The sequence below is a fragment of the Phyllopteryx taeniolatus genome, chromosome 11, assembly GCF_024500385.1.
Source record: "Phyllopteryx taeniolatus isolate TA_2022b chromosome 11, UOR_Ptae_1.2, whole genome shotgun sequence".
In the NCBI taxonomy this organism is placed as follows: domain Eukaryota; kingdom Metazoa; phylum Chordata; class Actinopteri; order Syngnathiformes; family Syngnathidae; genus Phyllopteryx; species Phyllopteryx taeniolatus.
In genome coordinates this window covers 3811509-3839196 of record NC_084512.1, presented here as the reverse complement: position 1 = coordinate 3839196, position 27688 = coordinate 3811509, and the positions used below count along the sequence as shown (strand labels likewise).

The window sequence follows — 27688 nt, the reverse complement described above, 5'->3', positions numbered from 1 at the left end:
TTCAGTATCATCTAGTATGTTTTTTTTATCGTTAGAAAAAGGGAAAGGAATCAGCATTTTATAGCATCTGGTCCCATCCATCCATCCATCCATTTTCTGAGCCGCTTCTCCTCACTAGGGTCGCGGGGGTGCTGGAGCCTATCCCAGCTGTCATCAGGGAGGAGGCAGTGTACACCCTGAACTGCTTGCCAGCCAATCGCAGGGCACATACAAACAAACAACCATTTCGCTCTCACATTCACACCTACGGGCAATTTAGAGTTGTCAATTAACCTACCATGCATGTTTTTGGGATGTGGGAGGAAACCGGAGTGCCAGGAGAAAACCATGCAGGCACGGGGAGAACATGCAAACTCCACACAGGCGGCCACCGTGCCGCCGCATTTGGTCCCATCCATTAAAAACAATAAATAAATAAATCACTGGTGGTGTGTGAAGTTACTTTTTCTGTCAAAATGCTGAGTTCCGGTGTATACCCTTCAAAATAAAATCTCTCAAATTCAAACGATGCCCAACCCTAATCATCACATGTTGCAACTTGTAGCGCGCCAATATATGTTTGCTACACACCAACATGGCCTGATTCTTATTCTCTGTTGGGACAAGATTGTAGCTAGCTAGATATTGATGCAAGGTTTAAAGATACTGTCGATACTCTTAAGGTGTAAATTGATTGCTCCTGGTCTTGCAAACAATCTTAAATAATACATGCATTTGTCACACTTGCCAAACAAAAACTTTGACATATATGCAAGGAATCAAAAGCATCTGGAGAGCACATGTACCGACATACATTCTTACATGCATGAACACATCTGTCATAGAACACTAATGAAGATTAAGTAGCTAATTAAGGAAGACATGGGGCGACGGGTGGCTGTGTTATTTGACGTTATGGGGTCGACTTGGACCTATAGACATAGGACTCTGGCCAATATAGGACACTGTGTTGGCGGAAGATAATGCTGTGAGGCTAAGAATATGTTTCGTTTTGGCAGAAATATATGGACTACCAAATCCTTTTATATTAATGTTTTCCCAGAAGCATTTTTTCTCTACACACTCATCTACCACACATGCACTGCATGGTTGGCCGAGATCTAGAGGGTGGGCAAGTTCTGTAGGTATAGCACATCTTAGTTGATTATATTATATATTTTTTTACAGCAACAGGAAAATCCATCAAATTACACACACAATCCACTGTGTATGTTAGTTCAATTGCCCTTGTATTCACATTATTCTACATTTGTAGTATTAGTAAATCCTGACAATAAAGTCAGTGGACAGATTGATTCCTTATCTTGTAAAGTTCTTTAACTTGCTTCAATGCTAATTTATAACCAAAAAAAAAGTCTGGATTGAGGTAAAAGGCTCTATTTACCATGGAGATTATGTTTTGCAATTGTATTGCTTCTTGTGTCTAGGTTCAGACCTCTTTAAATCAATGACACAGAGCAATTCTTCATTGCTTCAGTTGGGTTGGAGGACGCTTCATGCTATTCTGCTATGTTTTTGTTCCTCCAGTTGTCTTCTGTTGCATACTGTGATATTAAATGCATCAAAAGGGAGTCAATAATGTAATTTTCATTTTTTTTCTCAACCAATGTAATACACACGTCCAATCCATATCATAATTGAGAACTCTCGAGTAAAGCTGAATATTTTCTTGTCCATTTGAAGGGACATTGTGTCAATGATTTTGGCAATGGCACAGTTGCTGGGAAAATATACTATTTTGACCTTGATCATGTCATATTGTAGTCTTCTGCTAATGTCATAAGGACACTGGCTCTAAAATACAGAACATATAGTATGAGGACATTATGCCTGTTTACAAGCTAAGGCAGCCCAGCACTAATGCAGCTTGGCAGATTTCACCCTCGGGTTCTCGTTGTATAACTGTACACACTACAAGAACCACTGTACGCTTGTGACGTGATTTTTCTGAGCTAATGATAAATACAACCTGTCAGTCTTATACTACCTGACAGTGAAAATCCGCAAAAACTATCGGGTAAACGGAAAAGTCATCACATTTCGCATTTCTGTTTGCAAGCCTATTAACAGGATTTCCATCCTTAAGTAAAACTATATTCAGTTTACCGTAACAACAAACCAAAAACAGAATACAACAAATTGCACAGGAATATCAATACAGAAACAAACACATTGGTCAAGTCAAGTTAGCCCTTAATCACAAGAGTCTCAGAGGCCAACAGTTCACGAAAATCAAAAACACACCCTGGTTTAGACCCTCCATCCGAGCAAGAAAAAACTCAAAGTAAACCCATTTAGGGGTAAGGGGAACCTTGAAGGGATCACAAATGGAGGCCGCAATGAATGCTGATTGGGCAACATTAAGCACATGCTACAATGCAGTATAATTTTACTTTAAAAAACATGACTTCATTTAGTGAAAAGAAGCGCTATTCCTCCGGGGAAGTGGTTCTCCTCAGGACCTGTCCCGGTCAGTAGATGTAGAATCCTCCACAGTAACAACCTCACTCACCACCTACTTTGTCCAACCTGGGCAGGAGGGGCAGGAGAGAGAAGAAGTTGAAGTAAAACAGGCCAAAATACAATCAACCTACCATGCATGTTTTTGGGTTGTGGGAGGAAACTGGAGTACCTGGAGAAAATAGGCACGCAGGCACGGGGAGAACATGTAAACACCACACAGACGAGGCCGGATTTGAACCCGGGTCCTCAGAACTGTGAGGCAGACGTGCGAACCAGTCGTCCACCATGCCCCCAGAATCTTAGTAGTGCCGCTTAAATTTAAATCAAATCTTCCCCTTCTTTCCTTATCATCCCTGGCTCGGTGGTTCATTATTTGTACACCTTTAACTTGGTTTCATGTCAGAATGATTTTTTTTAATTTATTTCCTAGGCGATGACTTCTCAAGAACAGTCAAAACCTTAAAACTGTTGGACAGCAGTGTTTTGGGATTTGTTTGTGGGTATAATGACGTTGTATATAACCAAGGTTCAAGTGTTGTGACACAGATCAGCAATTACTCTGTTAGCATCCATTGCTCTGATACTGACAGTGCACTTTTTTCAGGAATGTATCTATAACACATTCCCACATCTCTAAAATTGTAATAACTGCCAGAATTGTTTGGGGGGAGAGCTTCTAAAAATAGCAAAGTATTTATTCATAGCATTTTACTCACATTATCATACATGATGTCAACAGTCCTCTGTCTTGGTCTTGACTTGGTCTTGGTTTTTACGGTCTCGACTGCACCGTGAATGTAGATAGATAGACGTAAATTGAAAGGGTTTTAACATAAGGGTATAGAACAACAAATGTTAAAAGAGCAAGTTAGAAAGGACCGTCTCAAAACTGAATTCATGTACATTTCATATTGACCTTATTCATAAATGGTACCGAAAAAATAACTGTGTCTTGCTGAAAGGCCAACGTCGTCATCACATGACTTGCCTCTTCAGAGCTCTGTATGACAACAGTTTCACCAAACCTGGCCAAAAGGATGTGCCACAAATGCTATCCACAAGAAAGCAATATTGAAGCATAGTTGGTCAGCAATATTCTACTTTATTTTGTTGTTGACTCTATTTTTGCATTGTTGTCATGTTCTCCCATTGGTGTTGGGTCCATAAAGTGGAACACCAAGATTCTGAGTGGTACTTGCAAAAAGAGCCAGGAATAAACTGTACAAAGTGAGATTTATGCTTCCCCGCAGCATAGTGGTTGTAAATTTAGTTGAAGAAAAATGGCTCTAAGCCGGATTCTCCATTACTAGTATGATATGGCTGTAGCCACCCTCTAAAGCATTTTGCTATGAAACATTCTGTTCTTGAATGTGTTAACAAAATCCATCATGTTTCTGTTCTGATAAATATAGCGTAGAGTGGTGCTATTTATGGAAGCTCTGTGCCTTTGCCGGGGCCTGTTGCATGGTGAGATAGGAGGTGGCTTGGAAGAGGGGTGCTTGTGACTACAGTGACCTACATGAATGAACGAGAATGATTGGGCTCACAGAGCTTTTCAACCCTCCATGTTAGCGATCCTGCAAGAGTGTGCTGACACAACGTCCATATGTCATCTCCCTTTGTTGTGTGGGGAAAGGGAGGGTTAGGACTATTCATGGAATGTCAATTAACACTGGAACTAAAAGTTTTTGTCTTATGGTCATTAGGATTTATGTGTATAAGACATAATAAATGGGCTTTATTTTGATAATAAGTCACTTTTGTTCAGCTATAAAATGCATTGTGCGTTAGGTGAAGTTGTGATGTAGTGACAGTATTTATTTTATATATTTTCCATGTTGTTGTTGTTGTTTTAGTTCCTTGTACCCCCCTAAAGGAGATAATGGCTGGAGGGTTATCTGATGTTTTCATTTGAAGTGAATAAGAATAATTTTACACAGACTGAACACAGGAATATAGCAACACACTTAAAATATGATTTCATTCCACGAAAGAGCTGTTTTAAAATGTTCTATTTACACAGAAACAATATGCCTTTTTACCATCGTCTTTCTTTTTTTAATGCCATTGACATTAAGCGTTGAGGCACCATATAATTCAAAAAACACCTTTAAGTCTCTCTGCAACTGTCAACACTCACCCCTTCTGTTTTATCCCATTCTGACTCAGCATACCATGTTTCAACCTCCACAAGGCTCGAAGAGCTGAGGTGGGAGGGCCGTCACCTTCTACAAGACTTCTATGACAACCACTCTAAGCTGTTCTCAGAGCTTGACAAAAACTGCACCGAACCAGGTAAGACTGGCAGAGATACTTGTGGGTACTAAAATGTTACTTTGGCTGTGATTCTCAGCTCTTGATTTGCTGCTTCGATTCTCAGCTGTCTTGTCGGCTGACTTGTCAGATTATTGCTGCCAAAGGATGGTCCCTGTCCTGTCAATGTTTATGCTCTACAAAAATATGAAAACATATCATTGTTTGCGTGGTACTAGTTTAAGCAGGCTGTTTATTCTGTATTCTTGTGATTTAGGTGAATATCAGAGTACATTTTATGACCAATTCATGCAGAAATTTAAGAAATTCCAGAGAACACATACTGTACTTTTTCTTCCCACTGTATGCTCAATCAATTTGCTACTTTCTTTAGTTAATATGTTTGATGGAGCACCTTCTTTTCATCATGTGAATGTGTATAATTGCAAGATGTCCAGTTTAAGTGCATACTGCTTTTTGCTGGTCTAACCTTTTGTATTACCCAGATAATCATTAAGGTTAAAAATTCAAAGCTCAATGTTTAGCTGATCTTCCGTTGTAGTAGTGTTTCACTCCCTTGTATGCACACAAAAGTATAGACCTTCATACTGTATTTACATATTTGCGCCCACCACTGACCAGTAGGAGAACAAAGCAATCCCATGTGGTTTGTTGTGACACATTTTGTACTCTTGGATTTTTATTTTTTATTTTTTCAAAATGGGGACAAACACTCCAACTTTACAGACGCATCAACTGATTCGTACAAGAAAAAGCAAGCTATAGTTGTGAACATTGAATACACATTTCCGCTGAATGCCTATCTCTAACCCAAACCCTAACGCTGCGTGCATGCATCCCCAGCATGTTTTTTTCCTCACCTCCTAGTTGTGTACTTCTTAAGACCTATGTTGTAGTTTCTCTATTTGTGCACCATTGCGTTGTTCCCCTGGCACAGAGAGTGTGACTGTTTTCCATGTGGGATCCTTGGGCTGAACAAGAATGATCTCGTGCCAAGTATTCTCTTGATCTTATTGTAAACCCACCACACATGTATTGCACACTCACGCACACTCCATTCTTCAGTTTCAAGAAGTAGATACATTTTAGTGTCCAATTTCACTGGATTCAATACGTAATGCGTAGGAACAGTCTGTAGATTGTTCGTATTTAATTAAGCTTCGTCTACCGAAACACTAATTACCATAATAGGGATTATTCTTGCCTTCCTGCACAAAAAGAGCTTTTGCAAAGTGTTCCTTTTACTTAGTCTCTTTCTCTGTCTCCTTTTAATCTGTTTCTATCATGTTACTGAAGCACTTCCTCTTTTCTCTTTCGCTCTCTTTCTTTTTTCTCTCACTGTTGTGTTTCAGGGTGACTCATTGGTTCAATTTGATGTCATATAACATTACATACACTGCATTCACAAAGCCTATCAAATGCAAACCAAGGTGAAAAAATGGGAGAAACTAGTTTGTAGGATTTTCAACAGGATTTTGGATTTATTGTATCATTGTTCCACCAACTTCTATCAAAATTGAACATTTGTTGACAGTGACCTGACAGAGTTGACTGTGAATTTCTATTTGTTATGGGAGCTTTCACATGAACACTTTAGAGGAAAACAAATGCATTTTTTGCACCATTACTTTGACATCGCTAGCTCCTGAAAATGTGAAACAGTGATGCTCAGGCACGTGACAGCGATGTCCCCAAAATAGCCTCCTTTGTCAAAATGGTTTCTTCTGTATCCTTTGAGGTCAAAAAGCTTGCAACTCTCTGATCCAGCATTCATCCCCACCTCACACTGTGACTGTGCAGTGGTGAGAGAGGAAAAGGTTGGACTTATTTTTCTATAGTTCTATTTTTATGATCCATGTGAGTCACAGCTGTGGCTGGAGGTTTAATATTTTTTTGTGTTGTCTGTCCATCTCTCTATCCCAGTGAATAGAACATTTGGTTTGCCTTGAGGAAATGTGCACTGAGTCTTGAGGATAAACACAGCTTTTATGAGCTAAAGGATACAAATGACAGCTTCAAAATTCCATGTTTTGCCAATGTGGTCTTTAGCTATCGTACAACATTCGTAGTGGTTAAAATTTGCTATATTTTTGGGATTTATGTCTTTTTATTTTGGGTGGTTTTTTTCTTTGTTTGTTTTTTTTACTTGAATACTTTGAGTAAATTATTTTTCTCCAAAATGATTTAATGTCACAGTTGAGGCATAAATGTCTGGAAAATCATTGGTTTGAATTACACCATTGCCATAAAAACATACTGATTAAGGGAATTTCCTTCACCCATCCATTTTCTATACCGCTTATCCTGACTAGGGTCACGGGTATGCTGGAGCCTATCCCAGCTAACTGCGGGCGAGAGGCGGGGTACACCCTGAACTGGTTGCCAACCAATTGCAGGGCACATATAAACAAACAATCATTCACACTCACATTCACACCTACAGGCAATTTAGAGTCTTCAATTAACCTACCATGCATGTTTTTGGTATTGGTTGAGTACCCGGAGAAAACCCACACAGGCACATGGAGAACATGCAAACTCCACACAGGCGAAGTCGGATTTGAACCCGGGTCCTCAGAATTGTGAGTCGGATGTGCTAACCAGTCACACACTGTTCCACCCATTAAAGGAATTAAATATCCATCCATCCATCCATTTTCTGAGCCGCTTCTCCTCACTAGGGTCGTGGGAGTGCTGGAGCCTATCCCAGCTATCATCGGGCAGGAGGTGGGGTACACCCTGAACTGGTTGCCATCCAATCGCAGGGCACATACAAACAAAAAACCATTCACACTCACATTTACACCTACGGGCAATTTAGAGTTGTCAATCAACCTACCATGCATGTTTTCTGGATGTGGGAGGAAACCGGAGTGCCCGGAGAAAACCCACGCAGGCACGGGGAGAACATGCAAACTCCACACAGGCGGGGCCGGGGATTGAACACCGCTCCTCAGAACTGTGAGGCAGACGCTCTAACCAGTCACCACCGTGCCGCTCGGAATTTAATATATTATATATTATATATATAATGTTTCAATTTCACAAGAAAGTGAGCATTTATATAGCATTTAAAGAAATGTATTAAAATGCTTTACTGTCAACCCTAATCATGCATCCACTCTAACACTGGCACTAACACTAATGATGGCAGCTCATTCACACACTAATGGCAAAGCAACAAGAGCAACTACGGTCAAAACAAGGTGGAGACAATATATCAAGAAAACACAAAGAATTAATCGGAATTTGATTATTGTACAGTTATTGCCTACACTTAAGGGTCAATATTACAATAAATTGCCTTTGGTGTCCTCATCAGAATCACTCAGTCATCATTAAAATGTGATCCCTTCACTTAATACCGTGTTTTTTCCTTAATTTTATGTACCTTAATTTCTCATTTATAATATGCTCTCGTGTATAATACGCACCCCCAAAGTCGACCCCAGGAATCTCTTCTACTTATGTACTGTGGGCAACATGATTTCCTAACCATTCATAAAGTATTTTCAGAAGTTAGTGATTATCCACACTTTGTTAAGATTTTCATTTAAATACTTTAATACAGTGGTTCTCAACTAGTCAGGCTTCGGGACCAACCATCACTCCTTACAGACAAGCCACGACCCAGATTTCAACGTGTCAATTTAATGAAAACCTGTTGAAGTTTGAACCTGCATTACAAAATATGACTGTGTGCCAATAAACACAAAATTTTAATTTAAAGAAAAAAATAAAAATTGTAGCGATAACAGGAAACTATTTCCTTGAACACTCAAGTGGCTGAATTTTAATTAAACAAAAAGTGAATCTTGAGGACACAACAAATTAATCTAACTTCAATAGCATTGCACAAACAGGAAATAAAAGTGCATTAGTTTTTAATACACAAACTCCAAATATTAATCAATGTGACATTCAAGTACACAAAATGCAAGTGTAAATAATAACACTTCAATTATTATACAATTATTATATATTTACAGTAATGTAATAGTTGGTCAATACCAAATAACACTGAACCTTGACTTGGGTTTTTCAGAATTATTAGGAACACTGGAGATGTTTTTTGCTCCTGATAAGACTATCAAAGTCTGGCATTATAGTTGACAAGGAAACTCTGAGGTCATGTACAGTCTGTTTCTGTTTTTGGTCTTCAGCTGAACCAGACTGCTCGAGTGGCAAGGGAAAAATATTCAGTCATCACAGCTCTGCACCAGAATAGGGAGAGGCTTATCTCAGTGAATTTTGTCTTCAACATATAGTCAACGTCAAGTTCGGAGGTTGGAGGCAGTAAGAAATATGACAGGACCAAAGAAACATGACAACTGACAACAGACAATAAATCAATATCGACAACGAACCAACAAGGTCTGAAAGAAACCAGGTAACTAAATACAAGAAAACTGACAGGACAATAGGAACTCCTGGAAGCGACACCAGTGGTTGGAGGGAGCAAATATTTTGACACCAGTGCAGATGAGAACAGGTGGACACAATAACCAAACGAGCACACAAGACATGAACATGTGACTGAAAAACTAGACAAAACATGAGACAAACAAAATCTAATCAAAACAAAAACACAGATCATGACCCACAACCCCTACCCCCCAACCACCACCCCAGCCCGAAAAGGGACAAATTCCTGATGTCCCCAAGTCACAACAAAAATTCCCACAACAAGGTGGGTGGAACGGGGCCTGGAGGCAGGTTCAGCATATGCCATTAGGGCCAGTCTGGTGGCCGTCCAGGACGCCAGGTGTGAGGTGCTTGGCTAGGCCGTTCAGGAGGTTGGCCAGGACGTTTCTATCTGCGCATTCAGGCGGACTGCCATGATGACGGACCAAACGTCAATGCCGGGATCAGGTGTGAGGGTCGGGTGGCAGCCGCTGGACGAGCACCACCGGAGCAAGTATAATTGGCAGCTGCTGGACGAGCACCGCCGGCGCAAGGAAGTGTGGCGGCCGCTGGACGAGCATCACCGGAGCAGGTTGGGGTGGCGGCCGCACAGCGTACACCACTGGAGCAGGTTCGGGTGGTGGCCGCTGGATGAGCACCGCTAGAGCTGGAGCCTGCAGCTGCCAAGGAGCAGGAACGGGGGCATGCTGCAGTTGCCGAGGAGCAGGAACGCGAGCTTGCTGCAGCTGCTGAGGAGGAGTAACTGGAGCCTGCTGTGTCTGCCCAGGAACAGGAACGGGAGCCTGCTGCAGCTGCCGAGGAGCAGGAATGGGAGCCTGCTGCAACTACCAAGAAGTAGGAACAGGAGCCTGCTGCAGCTGCCGAGGAGAAGGAACGGGAGTCTGCTGCAACTGCCAAGGAGCAGGAAAAGGAGCCTGCTGCAGCTGCTAAGGAGCAGGAATAGGAGCCTTCTGCAGCTGCCGAGGAGCAGGAACGGGAGCCTGCTGTAGCTAATGAGGAACAGCAACGGGAGCCTGCTGCAGCTGCCGGGAAGCATGAACGGGAGCCTGCTGCAGCTGCAGTGGAGCAGGAACGGGAGCCTTCTGCAGCTTCCAAGGAGCAGACATGGGATCCTGGAGCTGTCAAGGAGCTGGTACGGGGTCTGCACCAGCCTTTTCAGCCTTCCTCAATAGAGGTTAGGGAACACAGGGAACAGGGGCAGAGTGTCCAGGAATTAGGGAAGGTGAACTATGGGAACACAGGTGCTACGAGACGAAGTGAAGAATTTGGAATGGAATGAGGTGACTTGAGGGCAGGTTTGGGTGGACGTGACTGGACGGGCGTGGAACAAGGTGTGGAAATGGTTAAAACATTATGTGGCTTTGAAACAGGGGCAGAATGACTTGACAATGAAACTTGACCTTTACTTGGGTGCCTCCTTTGGCCACCACGAGGAGGTCTCGAAAAGATGGCCAAACAGGTGCCCAAGTAAAGGTCAAGTGGATAGGACTTGGGCATAGAGTCAGAGGAGTTAGAAAAATAAATTCTTGACAAAAATTGACTGTGATGAGACAAATTACGGAAAACTCATAATCTGTGTCGGAGTCAGAATCAGAAGGAAGGTTAACTAAAATAGCGCCATCTTCACAACCAGAAAAATCTGAATCTAAAAATATGGAGGTAAACTGCTTGGGCAAGTGAATGACTGAGACGACTGGAAGACATAGATGAAAGGGACAGAGAGGAAAGAACGAAAAGGCTTACTTGAGGAGGGCAGGGGTGGTCGGCAGACTGAAGCCGAGGACAACCAGACTGGCAGCGTGCAGGACGACGCTGTGTGCTTCCCGCTGGGTCCTTTTGTGGTTGGTTGATTCTGTAAAGTTTGCAGGTTGGAGGCAATAAGAAACACGACATGACCAAAGAAACATGACAACTGACGACAGACGACAAATCTACATTAACAATGAACCAACAAGGACTGAAAGAAAACAGGGAACTAAATACAAGCAAACTGACAAGACAAGGAGGAACCTCTGGACAAGACACCAGTGGCTGGAGGGAGTTGATAGACACAAGGTAGAGTAATGACGAGAACAGGTGGACACAATAACCAAATGAGCACACAAGACATGAACATGTGACCGGAAAACTAGACAAAGCATTAAACAACATAAATCCAATCAAAACAAAAACACAGAACATCACAGTCACATGACAGCTCCACCAACTGACTCTCCTCGTTGCTGGGCAATGTGACGCTTTTAATGTCACCTCCAAAGGGGTTGCGTATCCACTCATCATCCCTCTGTTTCTCAAGAAAATAGTCATTGAACCGCTGCAGCAGTTTATTCAGAGGCTGCGTGATTGTTTTCTTCAGTTGCCTTTTTCTCTACCATGTCCGGCTGCTGTCCCTCATGCCAGGCATTTGGGAACATGAGTTGAGTCAATATTTAGAAACATGACTTACCCACAAGGTGATCTTTTTTTTAAAGCATAAATTTTGTCATGTTGTTCACAAATGTTGTGCCCCTTCCCCTGCATAGACACTTTTAATGTTTAATTGTTTAAATACACCACAAATGTAGGCAATGTGTGTGAGCCACACACTGCTGCTAAACAGCTGTGCAAGAGGTAAATTGCTATGGGCAAGAAAGGCTGCAATTTCAGCTCATAGTTCGTAAAAACGGGACAGTACCGTTCCCCTCGATATCCTGGGCACCTCGGCATGATAGAACACCTGCTCATGCTTACTTCCAAGATCCTGGCACAGTTTTTGAAAACATCACATGGTCTTAGCGCTTTGTTTAATGGAGTTCACGACTTAGATGACATCTTTCAATGTTCCATGAAACACTCGTACCATATCCTTTGCTGCCAGGGCCTCCCGATGCAAACAAACAATGGTTCCAAGTTGCATTTGGAGCTTTCTCAAGAATTCTTCTCACAACCACAGTTTTTCCCTGTCATGGAGGCAGCACCATCAGTTGTGATCCCGACGCACGTCAAACTTTAGGCCCTAGTTAAGTCCACAGGGCTGAAGATGTCCTCTGCCGTTGTTGAAGTAGGGAGCTCTCATGTGCAAGAAAGTGTTCCTGTAAGTCCCGTTCCCAGACATGTTTTACGTACATGAGTAAAATGGTGTTGTTTGTTCTGTCTGTAGATTCATCCATTTGTAATGCAAAATAACCACCTGCCTTAATGCAGGCTGTGCAGATGTGCTGACCGCTATGCTATCATGCTGCCGATTTTCATGAATAGTTTGTTGATTTATTCTAGATGAGTGCTAATGCTGGATGTCATGCATCTATTTTTCAAAATTAACTGTCACAAGCATAAAATTTAACTGACACCAAATATAATGTAAAATGTTCAAACATAATACACACAATAAAATCTAGACATTCTGATCACAACAGACAAGCATATGGTAGCTACTCAGTCAGCGGACAACAGGCTAACAGCTTGTGCAAAAAGCTAACGTGGCTGACGCTGTCTACATCATTGCTCAGTGCTCCTTCTTGTCAAACCGCATAAATAAATGGGACGGAAATGCACCACAATGGTCACAGAAGAGCAACCAAAAGTTGCTTTACAAAGCTAGCCCTAACAAGCCAGTGGTAATTGTACAAAAACAGAAAGTAGAAACCTACCAAAATAAAACCATTAACAGTGCTAAACTTCGCTGAACAGAGCCAACACTTCTGCTCCATCATGCACATGGCTGCTGGGGATCGATCATTTCTGACTATGACACCAACACAGTACTTTGTTTTGTTGGTAAAAGTGAAAAAGATCTCTCTTCTCTCAGAGGCCTCGTACTGCTTGGCTGCATCTTGTGACATTCTAGTTTCTTCAACCCCAGCATGGGATGTAACCATTTCATAACCGAAAAACTTAATCTGATAGACATCAATGAGGTAGCCAGGTAGTTATTTCGGGAAAAGGGTGGGACCAAAATAACACAGTTTAATTGAAATAGCCAAATAGCTATTAACATATTGCTGTATGTGTGAATTTAGTAACATGAGATGTCCTAGCGGCTCACGTTTCAACTAAACACCCCTTTTATTGTCGTCAATTTCCTCACACTGCGTGTAGCATGTTTTGCTACAATTATCCATAGCCTTTTTGCTAATGTCATTAAAAACTTACAATCATGGCATCCAAAATTACTTTCTAAATATCCAGCACAGTGGCGTGCAAGGGGTTTTGTGGTGGGGGGGGGTATCCGAACGGGTCCCGGTGGCCAAAGAGCTCTGAAGTAAAGTAACTCCTTGAGTGACTATTAAAGTGACCAATCACTTGTGGCGGGACCGTGGTGCAATGTGGTTCGCACATCTGGGATGATTAAAAAATATATTCATTCAAGTTTTCTCCCAGGCTCCACATGGATCATATGTCATGAAGTCGACTGATGTTGTTTTTTAGGCCTATGATTTGCCAAAATAAGCTTTAGAGCCTTCAAATGTATTTTCATGTTTCAGATGGGTTTTTTTTTGTTTCTTTTTTAAACGCCTGTGTTTTGTGGACATAGAGCGAGCAACATATAAGTGAGCAACATATTCTTTTTTTCTTTTGCAGACATCACCTAAGTTGCAAACATCCGCAAACCTCTTGCCCATTAGCAGTTGAATTATATCATCTACCAACAAACATTCGTAAGGGAAAAGGTACACCAGTATTTGCAAGGTAGGTCACTAATTAGCTGCAGAGCTGCAGATCATTAAACGGCACGTAAACATAGCTATGGCTGTCACTTTAGTAGAATTAAATGATGATGGCTTTTAACATCAACAGGATTGTTGGTTTGTTACAATGTAACACACATGCACACCTTAATAACTAGCAACTGGCACACATCCAAAAAAGGTATTGTATAACAGATAAATGTATCTCTACGTGTTTCTATATGCAGTACGTCTTCTCTGTAAACTATATACGGTATTTGCCCCTCAAAGTTCCCCTCATGTTGACATTAAGTTTATTGTCGGAATTATTGCAGTAATTCTTTAGTCCTTTCCTCTTTGTCTTACCACCACTGATATCCAGCCATCCGTTTTATTCTGCTTATCTGAGGTCGGGTCGCGGGGCAGTAACTTTAGTCCGAGCCACTTCATCCAGCTCTTCCAGGGGTATCCCGAGGCCAGCCGGGATACATAGGCTCACCAGCCTGTCCTGGTTTGTCCCCAGGGTCTCACCAGGGAGGCATCCGGGAGGCATCCTCATCAAATGCCCGAGCCACCTCATCTGGCTCCTCTCAATGCGGAGGAGCAGCGGCTCTACTCTGAGCTCCTCCCGGATGACCAAGCTTCTCACCCTATCTTGAAGGGAGAACTCCTTTCTTGCCAGAGCGGTGACATTCCATGTCCCTAGGGCCAGCTTCTGTAGCCGGGGATCGGATCGCCAAGGTCCATGCCTTCGCCCACCGCCCAGCTCACACAGCACCCAACCCCTATGGCACTTCCCACAGGTGGTGAGCCCATGGGAAGAGGGACCCACGTCACCCTTCCAGGCTGTGCCCAGCCAGGCCCCATGGGTGCAGGCCTGGCCAACAGGCACTCGCCTTTGAGCCCCACCTCCAGGCCTGGCTCCACAGGGGGGCCCCGGTGACCTGCGTCAGGGAAAGGGAAAACATTTTTTATACATCATAGAAGTATTCTGAGCCATGCTTTGTTTGGTCCCTCACCTAGAACCTGTTTCCCATGGGTGACCCAACCAGAGGCATAAAGCCCCAAACAACTTAGCTCCTAGGATCATTGGGACACACAAACCCCTCCACCACAATAAGGTGATGGCTCAATAAGGGGCCTACATTGATATTCGTGTGAAATTCTACACACGCAAAAACCCAAAGGAAATGCCAAAAAACACAAGCAATCTCCTGGTTTGTTTTTGTTTTGGTTAGGGTTAGATTCTTGTTCAACTTTTGGACCACAATGGTACATTAGGGCAAGTTGTACGACCCCAGAACCTTTCAAGCTTAGAGGAGCCAATCCAATGTATTTATCATAAACGCCTGTGGTTCGCCATTTGCAAATTCGCCTAGTCTTTTATTTGAAACCTACATTATCCTCCGTTATTCGCTGAAAAACTGCCTATTCGCTGTTTTTGTGCTCAGGCCAAAGCAATAAAAGTATTACTTCTGGACCATCTCGTTAAATCTTGGTGTTTTTGTTTGGTTTAATTCACTGATTGTGTTTTTTCATCTGCGTTTAAAATGCCCTGCTTTGTTGGCGGTCATTGAATGCACCCTGTGCACAGTCAAAGTGATGTTTTTGCTTCTCTTGCGATGCAGCTACTGATCACCCTTGTAGTGTATTTTGCCATGACAATTTGCCTGTATTCTCTAACATTTATTATTGTGTATGAATGCAAAAAGGTGCAGTTAACGGTTTAACAAGATTCGTGTAAAGTGCTAGTGCGCGTATTTGTTTGCCGATGTGTTATGTCTCGTCAGTTTGTGCTAGCGTGTTTATTAGGCTAGCATGCTTGCTATTACTATTGATGAGCCCCGTGTGAGGGTGATTTGTTTATGTTGAATAATTTAACTCCTGAATAAATTCATTGATGTGCCATGGGTTCCTGATTGTGTTCATGCTAGATGTACGATGTCAATGCTTAATGACCTCTCCATTTTACGTGCTTTGGCGCCATATTGTGGCATCTGTAGGCAATTCCAAACCACTTTGGGTGCATAAATTGTTTGCCGATTTTTGTTATTTGCAGCTCGACACGGTCCCTATTTGCTGGATTCACGGTTTGATCTGAGGGTTCTTGATCACTACAAAAATATAGGATTTGATGTTAGAAAATTTGCTGCGAGTTTTACTTAAAATAATGCAATTTTTAGAATAAACGTGACTGCTTTTATATATAGAATAATAATTCACCATTTAGACGTTAAAATGTTAGTAAAATGTTGGTTCGCATGTACAGTTTGACACTTGGTTTCTTTAAAAGCCAAATGTGTTTTGAAATTTGATCAAATTGTGGTTGTCTTCGGAGTTTTCACCTTCCAGTGCCAGAACAAATGTACAAGCCTCTACTGTATCTTTGTGCTGGTGAAAGTATTGTTCATAAAATTAGGTGCAGTCCCACTCAGTGTATTGTTAGTGTTTTGAAACTGGTTTTTCAGACCATTGAATTTACAATTTATATTAGAGTGGTAAAATCTGAGATTTTAGATCCAGTCCCATCTGATTTGATACTCGTTTTTTTACTGACATCCGACCGATTTCCGATCTCAAAGTTCAGAACGGGACACCCCCATCCACCAATATGCCACTCACTTTCTTTGTGGACTGTTGATGTGTCGCTCACGTCATCACAACACATGATATAATGTTCGTTTCGCTATGAAATCCTTCAGAGTACAGACCTCTGCTCAACTGTAATATGTCAAATCAACTTGTTTGGCAACTCGCTACTTCTATGTGGCAGCCAAAAGCCCAAGCAGCAGCTAAATGAATGAAGAGCCTGCCAAGATTATGAAATAGCTGAGATGGAAGAACCCCAAATGCTCCTTTCCGTTCCTGCTTAGTTTATTAATGTTGTTTATGCTCAGCTGTTTTTCATGCTCTGCAGTATCAAGCTGCAGTTGGTATCAGTATGCTGTTGTTTAGTGTGGTGTTGAGAAATTGAGGATTATATCATGAGGTAATGTGTTTCTCCGCACTCCAAGCTCAGACCAGGACACAAGTATACACTTATTCCTAACCTCTCATTATTTGTTATACTAGGATTTTACTGTTCCCATGCCAAACAAACATTTTCATGCATATGGTGGTTAATGTATTTTCAGTTAATTGTAACACTTGCTATTAGTTCGTATTGCAACAGAAGTGATCCTGTCTGCATTGCCTCGGTGGCAATTGTGATCTTGAGTCATAGCAGTTGTGATGGTTAACAAGCTAGCGTACCTTTATTGATGCTTTTTACCAAACTTACAAGTCATGAAATCCAACCAATTAGAAACTAAAATCAAATTTAGTCCTGTGGCGTATTACATTTTGTATTTTTGATCTGAACCGAAATATGGATTATGAAAACTGCCTTTTGGTATCCAATACTGTGAGCCCCAACTTAAAACAACACAATTCACAAACCACAGTAAAACAACTTCAGAATAGACTACAGTGTTTGTGTGTGCGGGGCGATTGGTTGAACCAAACAAAGGACAACATATAATTGATTGTCTGGAATTAGTTTAATAAACTGTGTTTGTCTGTTGTTGTGTTTTAACAAATATGAATCTCAGATCACATTTTATGACCAATTTATGGAGAAATCCTGCAAAGTCCAAAGGGTTTTCGATAATTTTTCTCCGGTTTCCTCCATCCATCCATCCATTTTCTGAGCCGCTTCTCCTCACTAGGGTCGCGGGCGTGCTGGAGCCTATCCCAGCTATCATCGGGCAGGAGGCGGGGTACACCCTGAACTGGTTACCAGCCAATCGCAGGGCACATACAAACAAACAACCATTCGCACGCACAGTCACACCTACGGGCAATTTAGAGTCCAATTAATGCATGTTTTTGGGATGTGGGAGGAAACCGGAGTGCCCGGAGAAAACCCACGCAGGCACGGGGAGAACATGCAAACTCCACACAGGTGGGGCCGGGGATTGAACCCGGGTCCTCAGAACTGTGAGACTGACGCTCTAACCAGTCGGCCACCGTGCCGCCTCCGGTTTCCTCCCACATCCCCAAAACATGGGTGGTAAGTTGATTGAAGACTCTAAATTTCCCGTAGGTGTGAATGTGAGTGCGAATGGTTGTTTGTTTATATGTTTATATTGGCTGACGACCAGTTCAGGGTGTACCCCGCCTCTCGCCCGAAGATAGCTGGGATAGGCTCCACCAGATCCGTGACCCGAGGGAGGATAAGCGGGATGGAAAATTGATGGATGGATGGATGGTTGGAAAATCAGACTGTCTCATTGACAGTGCAAATAATAAGGTGGACTGACTGTGTGTGCTCAAGAATGAGTAAACTGTCTCCAGAAGAGAGATCGAACTCGTCTTCATTGATAGTTACCCATGACGATCCCTCATGACAATGAAAAGGAGAAGAGGAGAAACAATGTTGCATTTCAGTGAATTTTTTAGTGAACTATGCGAAATACTGTGGCCACTTTAATTCCAAATGTAGAAAGGTTGGGAAGTACTTTTGGCTTAACTGCATCTTGGAAATTGTTAACTGTTAGATATGGAACCATAACATGGCACATGTAAGCAACATTTTTATAGAACATACGAGTTGCCAAATCCATATATTCATATTTGAGCAAGGATGTGTCAGACAACCCAGGTCCATACATGGTCGCCTGTCAGGGTCACAAGCAGCAGTATTATTTCATGTTCGTGACGTTTTTACAACTTTCTCCGAAAATCCCAGGCATTGACTGTTGGACAACAAACCCCACACTATGAAATAATGGATGAAGGGAATGTGAAAAAAGATTACCTTCACCTCAGTGAGGCAAAATGCATCACTTGATCCAGTGACTTGATTTGAGACATGATTCTTTTTCTATTTTATTTAGTTATTTATCCATCCATTTTCTACACTGCTTATCCTCACTAGGGTCGCGGGCGTGCTGGAGCCTATCCCAGCTAACTGCGGGAGGAAACCGGACTACCTGGAGAAAATGCATGCAGGCACGGGGAGAACATGCAAACTCCACAGAGGCGAGGCCGGGTTTGAACCCGGATCCTCAGAACTGTGAGGCAGATGTGCTAACCACTCAACTGTGCCATCTTATTTATTATTTATATATTTTATTAATTAATTGCTGACCTTGTTGATTGATGCCACCTTGGACAGGAGGTTTATGTTGCCCACATCTAAATGCACAAGTGACACAATGTTTTTGTAAGAAAACCCCAAAACCTTTTTTCTGATGTCCTTCCAATTTATCTGAGCCTTCTTTCCATTTTGAATAATCTCCAAATGAAAAAATTAAGATGATTATTTTCTTTCAAATTGATACTGTATATAATATATACAATATATAATTTTCGGTGGACCCTTTAGTAGGTACATCTTACTGAGAGGTGTTTCTTATATTTGGGTGGCTTTTTGCGACATTACATATAAGTGGAAATCTACATTTTGTCTTCATTTATTCTGTAGTCGGAGCCCCTCTAGAATGACAATAGACAGCCACTTTGACAATAAATATTTTTAAGATGTAAAAACATAAAAGCACACAACGGCGAGTCACTTAGCCACAAGCAATTTAATGGCAAAAGGGAAGAAGCTGTTGAAATGTCTGCTGGTTTTAGTTTGCATTGATCGAGAGCACCTACCTGAACGAAGGAGCTGGAAGAGGTGGTGACCAGGATGTCGAGGGTCCAAGAGGATTATGCATGCTCTTGTCTTAGTTCTGGCAGTGTGCCAGTCCTCAAGGATAGGTAGGCGTGTATCGACGATTTTTCCGACAGTCCTGATTGTCCGTTGCAGTCGTATTTTATCCTTTTTTTGTGGCAGCACCAAACCACACTGTGATGGATAAAAGCGGGACTGATTCGATGACTGCTATGTAGAACTGCCTCAACAGCTCCTGTGACAGGCCGTGCTTCTTCAAAAGCCACAGGAAGTACATCCTCTGCTGGGCCTTTTTGAGGATGGAGTTGATGTTGGTCTCCCACTTCAGGTCTTGAGAGACTGTAATTCCCAGGAACTTGAAAGTCTCGACAGTTGACACAGGGCAGTTGGACAGCGTGAGGGGCAGGTGTGGTGAAGGATGCTTCCACGATCATCTCTACAGTGTTAAGCGTGTGCAGCTCCAGGTTGTCTTGGCCGCACCAAAGCTCCAGCCACTCGACTTCCTGTCGATACGCAGACTCGTCACCGTCTTTGATGAGCCCGATGACTGTGGTGTCGTTTGCAAATTTCAGTCGTTTGACAGCCGGGTGCGTTGAAGTGTAGTCGTTCATGTACAGAGAGAAAAGCAGCGGAGAGAGGACACATCCTTGGGGTGTCCCGGTGGTGATGGTGCGTGTGGATGAGGTAGTGTCCCCCAGCCTGACCTGCTATGTCCTGCCAGGAAGTTGAAAATCCATTGGCAGATTTCAGGCGAGATGTTGACCTGGAGAAGCTTGGAGGAGAGGAGTTTGGGGATGATGGTGTTGAATGCAGAGTTGAAGTCCTCGAACAGGATCCTCGCGTAGGTTCCCGTGCCATCAAGGTGTTCTAGGATGAAGTGCAGTCCCATGTTGACTGCGTCATACAGAGACCTGTTTGCTCGGTCGGCAAACTGCATGGGGGCCAGCAGGGGTCCTGTGACGCACTTGAGGTGGTCCAGCTCGATGAGTTCAAAGGATTTCATGACCACAGATATCAGGGTGACAGGCCTGTGGTCATTCAGACCTGAAATTTCAGGTTTCTTTGGGACTGGGATGTTGATGAAGCGTTTCAAACAGGATGGTACTTCACACAGTTCCAGAGATCAATTGTAGATATGTGTGCAGACTGGAGCGAGCTGGTCCACGCAGACTTTGAGGCAGGATGGGGACACAAGGTCTGGGCCCACCACTTTGTTGATTTTTGATGCGTCTCACATCCTGTTCATGAATGGCCAATGGTAGCTAAAAGGCCAGAAACTACTAGCAGCAGTTACAAGTACGTATGTCGTGTATTTGTGTTGTTTGCAATTCTGTATATAGTGGTATTGAGTGTAAATCAGTGCTTGTCATACCTCCTCCCCTTCTTCAATATGATAATCCTTCCTGGTGTTTGGTCCTCCAACAAACATAATTTTTAAATGGGAAAAGTGCCTGAATAAGATAAAAACAGTTACTGCTTGTCTTTAAAGCAGTTAACGCAGTCAAATCTTGTGATCTGGTGAGATTTTATTCTACATATTTTTTGATGATTGCTGCTCTGAAATCAACTCTGTACTTGCACATATGAAATAATATTGCTAATAAAGTCATTTAACAGGGCCGGCACTACACAATGTGGCGTCCTAGGCAAAACCTTCTCTTGAGAGGCCTGAAATCAGGTAATTTGAATTTCTCAAGCTTATCTACACCACTAGAAAAGATCTCCGCTTCCCTTTCCACACCTGACCCGGAGCTGTCAACATAACAAACACGTTTGTGCTCACAAGTGGTTCTTCTACACGGAGGCAAACAGTCAGCGGAAAGTGGACGGCCCAAGCCAAATATTGACAAAGCAGGTACAAAACTGGGTCAAACAGAAGTAGCCGTCAGAGGGGCCTATTCTAGACAGTCAAGGTTTTTTTTTTAAATAAAATTGACACTTTTATACTAACTCCATGTTAGAGAGTTACTCTATGGAGGTCTAAATAGCCAAAATATAGGAAATAATTATTAACATATATCCATGTTCTTATTTCCTGGGTTCTGCAAACCCTGAGCCGGTTGCCAGCCAATCGCAGGGCACAAATAGACAAACAACCATTCACAATCACATTCACACCTACAGTTAATTTACAGTATTCAATTAACCTACCATGCATGTTTTTGGGATGTGGGAGGAAACCGGAGTACCTGGAGAAACCCACACAGGCACGGGGAGAACATGCAATCTGCACACAGGCGAGGCCAGATTTGAACCCGGGTCCTCAGGATTGGGAGGCAGATGTGCTAGCCAGTCGCTCACCGTGCTGCATATTACTCATATATGTGAAAGTAAATTTTAAAAAAGAAAATATGACTCTTAGGATTTGAATCAACATTTTGGGCCTTGCTGCTGTATTATGCAACTCTGGACTCTTTTTATAACATTTAGCAGTCTAACTGTCATTTAAAGTCCAAAATGCAGGAGTGGGTGTCAGGTACTGGGAGGAGTTTTGTAATGGTGAAAGGTCACCTGCATTTTACCATGACGTAACACACAGTTCTAATTTGGATTAAAATAGGAGGAGAGTTGCGCAATAAGAAAAAGAGTGACTATTTCATGGAAATGTCTCACTTAGCCTTACTGCTAGATCTGTAGTGTGGTTCAGTGTTGTAGACCAAACTATGTAGCAATCGAAACTCCTTTTTTCACACACACACACACACACCTACACACACCATGTTACTTAAGAGTAAATGTTCTTTTACCCGCTGCCTGATATAACTTTGGTTTTTATCTGCTTTATACAGCAAAGAATGACATCACTCTCTTCAGCATGAAAAGCATATACGTCGAACTCAGGCCTGCGGCGCATATCTGTCCCACAATGTAATTATATTTGGCCTACGAGACCATATCAAATGTGTATTAGAGCTGACCCGCCAGTATATAGTGCATGTGCCGCTAATACTACAAGTCCCAGAATGCTTTGCTCGTGTGTTGGCGCATCAGTCGAGACTGGCAAATGCCCCCTCCTTTTCTGTTGCAGTCATTAGCAACTATGCTACCAGTCTCCTCGGGCAAATTTATACCTCCCTTTTCCAAAAATGGCCAAATGAAATATTGAAAACCGAAGCTTTCAACGTTGGAGGCAGATTATCTATTCACAACAGATTGTAGATTTCAGATCTACAGAGTTTAAGAAGAAGAAGAAGAATCATATTTTATTGTCATGAACATGCATGGATGCACATTTTACCCATCACAGTGAGCACACACACTTGCTAGTGGAACACACTGGAACAGGGGGCAGCTGAAGCGCCCAGTGAGCAGTTTATATATTTAAATAAGAAACAAATACCACTGATGTTTCATTTATTGCACATTTGATTTCTCATGTGTATATAATATTAAAGTTTTGTTCCAGATGCAGTTTAGTTTGTTTTCACATGATTACATATCTGGAGAGAAGGGAAAACATGCACAATCGCAGTCAATTTTCAATAAATATTTAGTTTGGCCCACGACTTTGTCCCGATTTTTAATTTTGGCCCACTGTGAATTTGAGTTTGACACCCCTGCTAGTATGTCAGCTGTGTATTGTGCATATCATTCAGCAGAAGCGTGCACAGATAGACCTTTACTAGTGCGTCCGTATTGGCTCTTTTTTCCTGGATGAGAAAAGTGCTCTTTGCATGGAGCATTTTTTTTTAAAAATTATCATTCATCAATATTTAAAACATAAAAAATATACCGTCTTTGTCATCAATTTCCCGCAAAAGGTTTTTGTTATCTGACGGACATTTATTTGTTGAGTCCTGAGAGACGTGTGCCCCTGCTGATCTTGCGGGCGCATATTTGCTCCCACATTGCAGACAGAAAGTCAGACCATCAGACAGGCAGAGAATTTAAAAATGTTTTGCCAATTAAACAAGTTTACCAATTTTATTTCACATCTTAATTATGTTGCTGTGGAAGCCAGAAGGGGAAAAAAACATTACTACAAACACATTGGGCAGTAGAATGGCAATATTTTTATCATTGCAGCGTCCTAGCCAAAAGTCACATGTAATCAAAGAGATATTTTAATGCAAGCATTCACACAAACATACTTTAGATTTAGATTTACAAGTAGTTTTGTAAACTATATTGCTCTCCATACGTAGTCTGTGTTGTAGAGCAGCATACAAAAGAATGATTACTAAATAGGAAAAGGTTTGTATTGGATTTTATTGGCATAATAATAGATCCATTGTCAAGTCAAGTTTATTTGTATCAAATGTTGTTGACAAAGATCGGCAACATTGTCTGAACTAAAACCTCCCAATCATTATCAATATCTTTAACTACCCAAATTTGGTGTCTAATTTGAAATGAAAAGTAGGTCTTAAGTTGAGCTACTTGACAGTCTGATGAGGTATATTGATATTGGCAACAGTTTTGTGCTAATGTTAATATATAATTTCATCAAAGTATAAATCGAATTCTAATTCAAAGGTGGACATTCGTCACAATAAGAACAATAATTGCCCAAAACAAATTTTTTATGCTCAAGCATCCAATCTTTGAATGAATTAGTTGGTGATATGAAGTGAAAAATGTAATCCATATTGAGAGGATGCATGCTAAAGAGAGAGCGTGTGCAATCTTCAAGGATTGTGCTGTGAAGTTCATAGTATTATTCAATATCAACTACTGAACAGAACATTCAAAAATCAATTTGGGGTTGAAATTTGTATCTCTTTGGAATCTATCACAATCTGTTGGTTGGCCTTCAAATTGTTTTGACTTTGAAGCCAGTTCATAACTGAAAAGTTTGGATACATATTTTCCCCCAAACATTTGGTTATATTCAAAATTATCCAACCTTTTAGGCTTTCACATTTAGATGTTCAATTGTGAAGTCTTCTTATGTACAGTCCTATCCAGATAAAAGGTTTGTTTGTGTTTCAATAAAAGTTCAGTGTCCTAATGGCCTATATTTCACTAAATAAATAATCGCCATGGGAATGCCCCTTTCACATTGCCTAAATCCATATGCTGCCATGCGTTGGTGTCATCGATAGAACTGGAGACCATTTCACCGCATAGCCGGTGTAGACAAAGGAATGTACTATATACTATAAAGTAGCAATATTTACTCATATTTCATATATCGTCACTGTCGGGCGGAATCCTTGCACCTCCAAAATGATAACTTTTCAGGGGGAAAAAAATGCCATCTTGCTTGGGTTTCCAAACGCCACTTTGTTCAAGTCGGTATTATACCTTATATACCTCATGTACCGTTGCACACTCACATCAACACACACACACACACACAACGGCACCCCAAAATTATGTTCGATCCCTAACTTAATATGCTAAAAAAATCACGAATTTATTACAGTGTAATTGATTAAAATGGTACTAACATGGCGCCAGGAGCCATCCGTCCTCATCACAAGCTTTGCTCACGCCAAGCCCCTGACCATATAAAAAGCCTTTAACTTCACTAAAGCAAACACCTGTGTTGCGTCATCTTCACCAACTCTTTTTCAAAGATCTTAGAGCCATGAGTGATTTAATAAATAAAACGATGAGCTGACTAACCCTGTTTATGAAATGAATCTGCAGGCACTTAACTTCGTGGGTCATGCGGCTTAATTCTGCAGCAAAGCATTACAGCGATTGATTTTAACAAAACAAATCTACTGAAATGTATCTAACCTCACTATTTTCACTCGTTATTGTCTAAAAAAAAAAATTTAAAAATCAGATGACAATAACGCCATATGGCTTGCTTCGGCAGAGCGAGGAAATAGGCGGAGTTTTACAACATTTCTCTGACATTTTGAATGTTCAAGGGCATTTATAGATTTGTTCTCAAGCAAATTTCACTACTTTAAATCAGTTAATATTGCATAAAAATAACAGACGACGTAGGGACAGACCAATAGTATCAATTTGTGAAGCAACCAAGAACATGTACTAGTCCAAGGAAATGTGATGCCTTGGTTGTTTAATATCACACTTGATGGGTGGGCAGGACCTACAAAGGCCCAGCTATTGTAGTTAATTTTCCATATGTCTCCTTGGGATTGTGAAGTGCAATGGGTTTTTTTTTATTCATCGAAACAGAAATGGTCAGGAGGGTCGGGCTATACCTCATTTTATCCATCCATCCATTGTCTGTACCGCTTTATTCTCACAAGGGTCGCAGGCGTGCTGAAGCCTATCCTGGCTATCTTCGGGCGAGAGGCGGGGTCCACCCCGAACTGGTCACCAGCCAATCGCAGGGCACATATAAACAAACAACCATTCGCCCACACATTACCTCATTTTAATGATACACAAATCCACTAGAACTCTGGGAAAGAATATTAATATTAATGCACATTGTGTTGGGAACTGTAAGACAGGGACCCTCTGCACTAAATTAAAGCAGACCTGGTGTTGTTTTGACATTTCATTTGTGTTTACATACTAGTGGTGGTGGTAGTGTCTCAAATGTATTGTAACAAGTGTATTTAAAGTAAATTTACTCACAAATCACAAAATTAGTTTTAGTAGAGGTCACTGATAATCCTCTAACAAAAAATCATCCATATTTGCAATTTCGATCTTTAGGAACTTTACAGCTGAAGGATTACGTTCACGAAAGTGACATTAGGAAAATCTGAACAAAGAGACAAGAAAATCTGTTGGACACACACCTGCAAAACACATGTCGTCATCTCAGGTGAGACACTGAAGAGAGATTATGTTGATTTTTTTTTTTTTCCTCCTGGAATACGTCCCAGGCCAGCACGGGTCATGATCTGATTTCTTGCTGCCTTCCTGATTAAATGCCACTATTACCATGTAACCTTTAGCTGGGAGCTTGCACACACACACACACACACACACATAAACACACAGCTGACAAATCTTCAGTGTGTAGTTTTCTCCATCATCATTACAATGCAGTTCTCCCTGTCACTCAAGTCCCTCAGATGGACATTCGCAAGCCAGCAAAGTAGATTCTCACTCTTGTCGCTTATTTTCACACACTGGATTGCTCATTTGTATTAAGCCCAGCATGATTTATTTCTCTCCTGGTGATCGTTCTTCTACTACTGCTTGCTGAGGTTCTGTAAGTCAGAAATAGACACGTTCCTTGAATGTGACTTATCTGTGGTGCTAGAGCCCCTCAGAGACAACACCTGGTCTTCTGCAAAGTAGAGCGAAAAAGAGATACTAAGATTAATTATACAGCCTGTGACAGCAATGAGCTTGTTATTATAATGACAAGAGTACCGTAATTTCTCGTGTATAATGCGCATTTTTTTCCCCAAAAAAATTGTCTAAAGTCAATAGTGCGTATTATACATAGCCATTTAGTGGTTATTCCAAAATGCCACCGCCCCCTAGTGGTTATAAGAAAAGGTGTAGCCTACACTTTCATTCCAATATGACAGGGGGTACGTATGATTGCATATATGTACAGTTGTGCTCATAAGTTTACATATCCTGGCAGAATTTGTGAAATATTGTTTTTTTTTCTTAATATGACTGATAACTGAACAACAACCATCATTAATTTATTTATGGTTATATATTGTTGAATGATAATGCTTTTCTGAAATGCTTGACCGTTTAATTTGAATCCCATGTGTTTCGCCTGGTCCTTCATGTTTTCTTTCAAGAATTGTACCCATCTTACAAATTCTGCCTGGGTAATCAAACATATGAGCACAACTGTGTGTTTTCTCATTTACTAAATAAAAGTGGGGCTGTGAATTTCAAAATAAGAGCAAGTAAATAAAAAAAAAAGGATTACGTGTTCAAATAAAGCACTTAACTTCAGAATCATTCTTTGAAAAAAAATAACAAAATCTAGATAATACTGCATGTTTTGATCATATGGGTAGAAGCAAAATCATGCATTGTAAAAATGCATTATACATAGGTAGAATTTTGAGGTCAACTCTGGGGGTGCGCATTATACACGAGAAATTGCGGTAACTGATCGGAGACATACAGTATAGTGCGCACTGTATTGATCCGGTGTACTTCTGTGTTGTGTTCTCACTGATGGAGTCAAAGGAAAGATGTGAACGTACAACATAACCCAATGACAAGTTGAAAGGTCGTGTTTACTTAAAATTATTTTCTTCTTAACCTCCATATTTCTTCCACTCGATTAAACCGTGCATGAAAAAAGTGGCATCACTCAATGGATTGAATCTTCTTTTATAGGAGCCTAGATAAAACATGT

At 41.4% G+C, this 27688-nt stretch overlaps 2 protein-coding genes across 3 annotated transcripts in view; one reads left to right on the top strand and one right to left on the bottom strand.

Annotated features, from left to right (window-relative positions):
* Window positions 1-27688, top strand: part of LOC133486262 (sodium/potassium/calcium exchanger 3-like) — a 110833-nt gene that overhangs the window by 49746 nt on the left and 33399 nt on the right. The window contains 1 exon segment of the mRNA XM_061791144.1: window positions 4633-4758. Within this exon segment, the coding sequence (XP_061647128.1) occupies window positions 4633-4758 (126 nt within the window).
* On the bottom strand, window positions 7763-11530 carry LOC133486207 (uncharacterized). Of its 2 annotated transcripts, none has more exons than XR_009790960.1 (2): window positions 10906-11530; window positions 7763-10473 (listed from the first exon to the last, which is right to left on the bottom strand). XR_009790960.1 is itself a non-coding variant. In XM_061791021.1 (2 exons), exons 1-2 carry the CDS (start codon window positions 11067-11069, stop codon window positions 9803-9805), a joined length of 684 nt encoding a protein of 227 aa, XP_061647005.1. In that variant the 5' UTR covers window positions 11070-11530; the 3' UTR covers window positions 7763-9802. The 2 variants fall into 2 exon arrangements, 1 of the variants encoding a protein (XP_061647005.1); XM_061791021.1 differs by having other exon boundaries at window positions 7763-10322.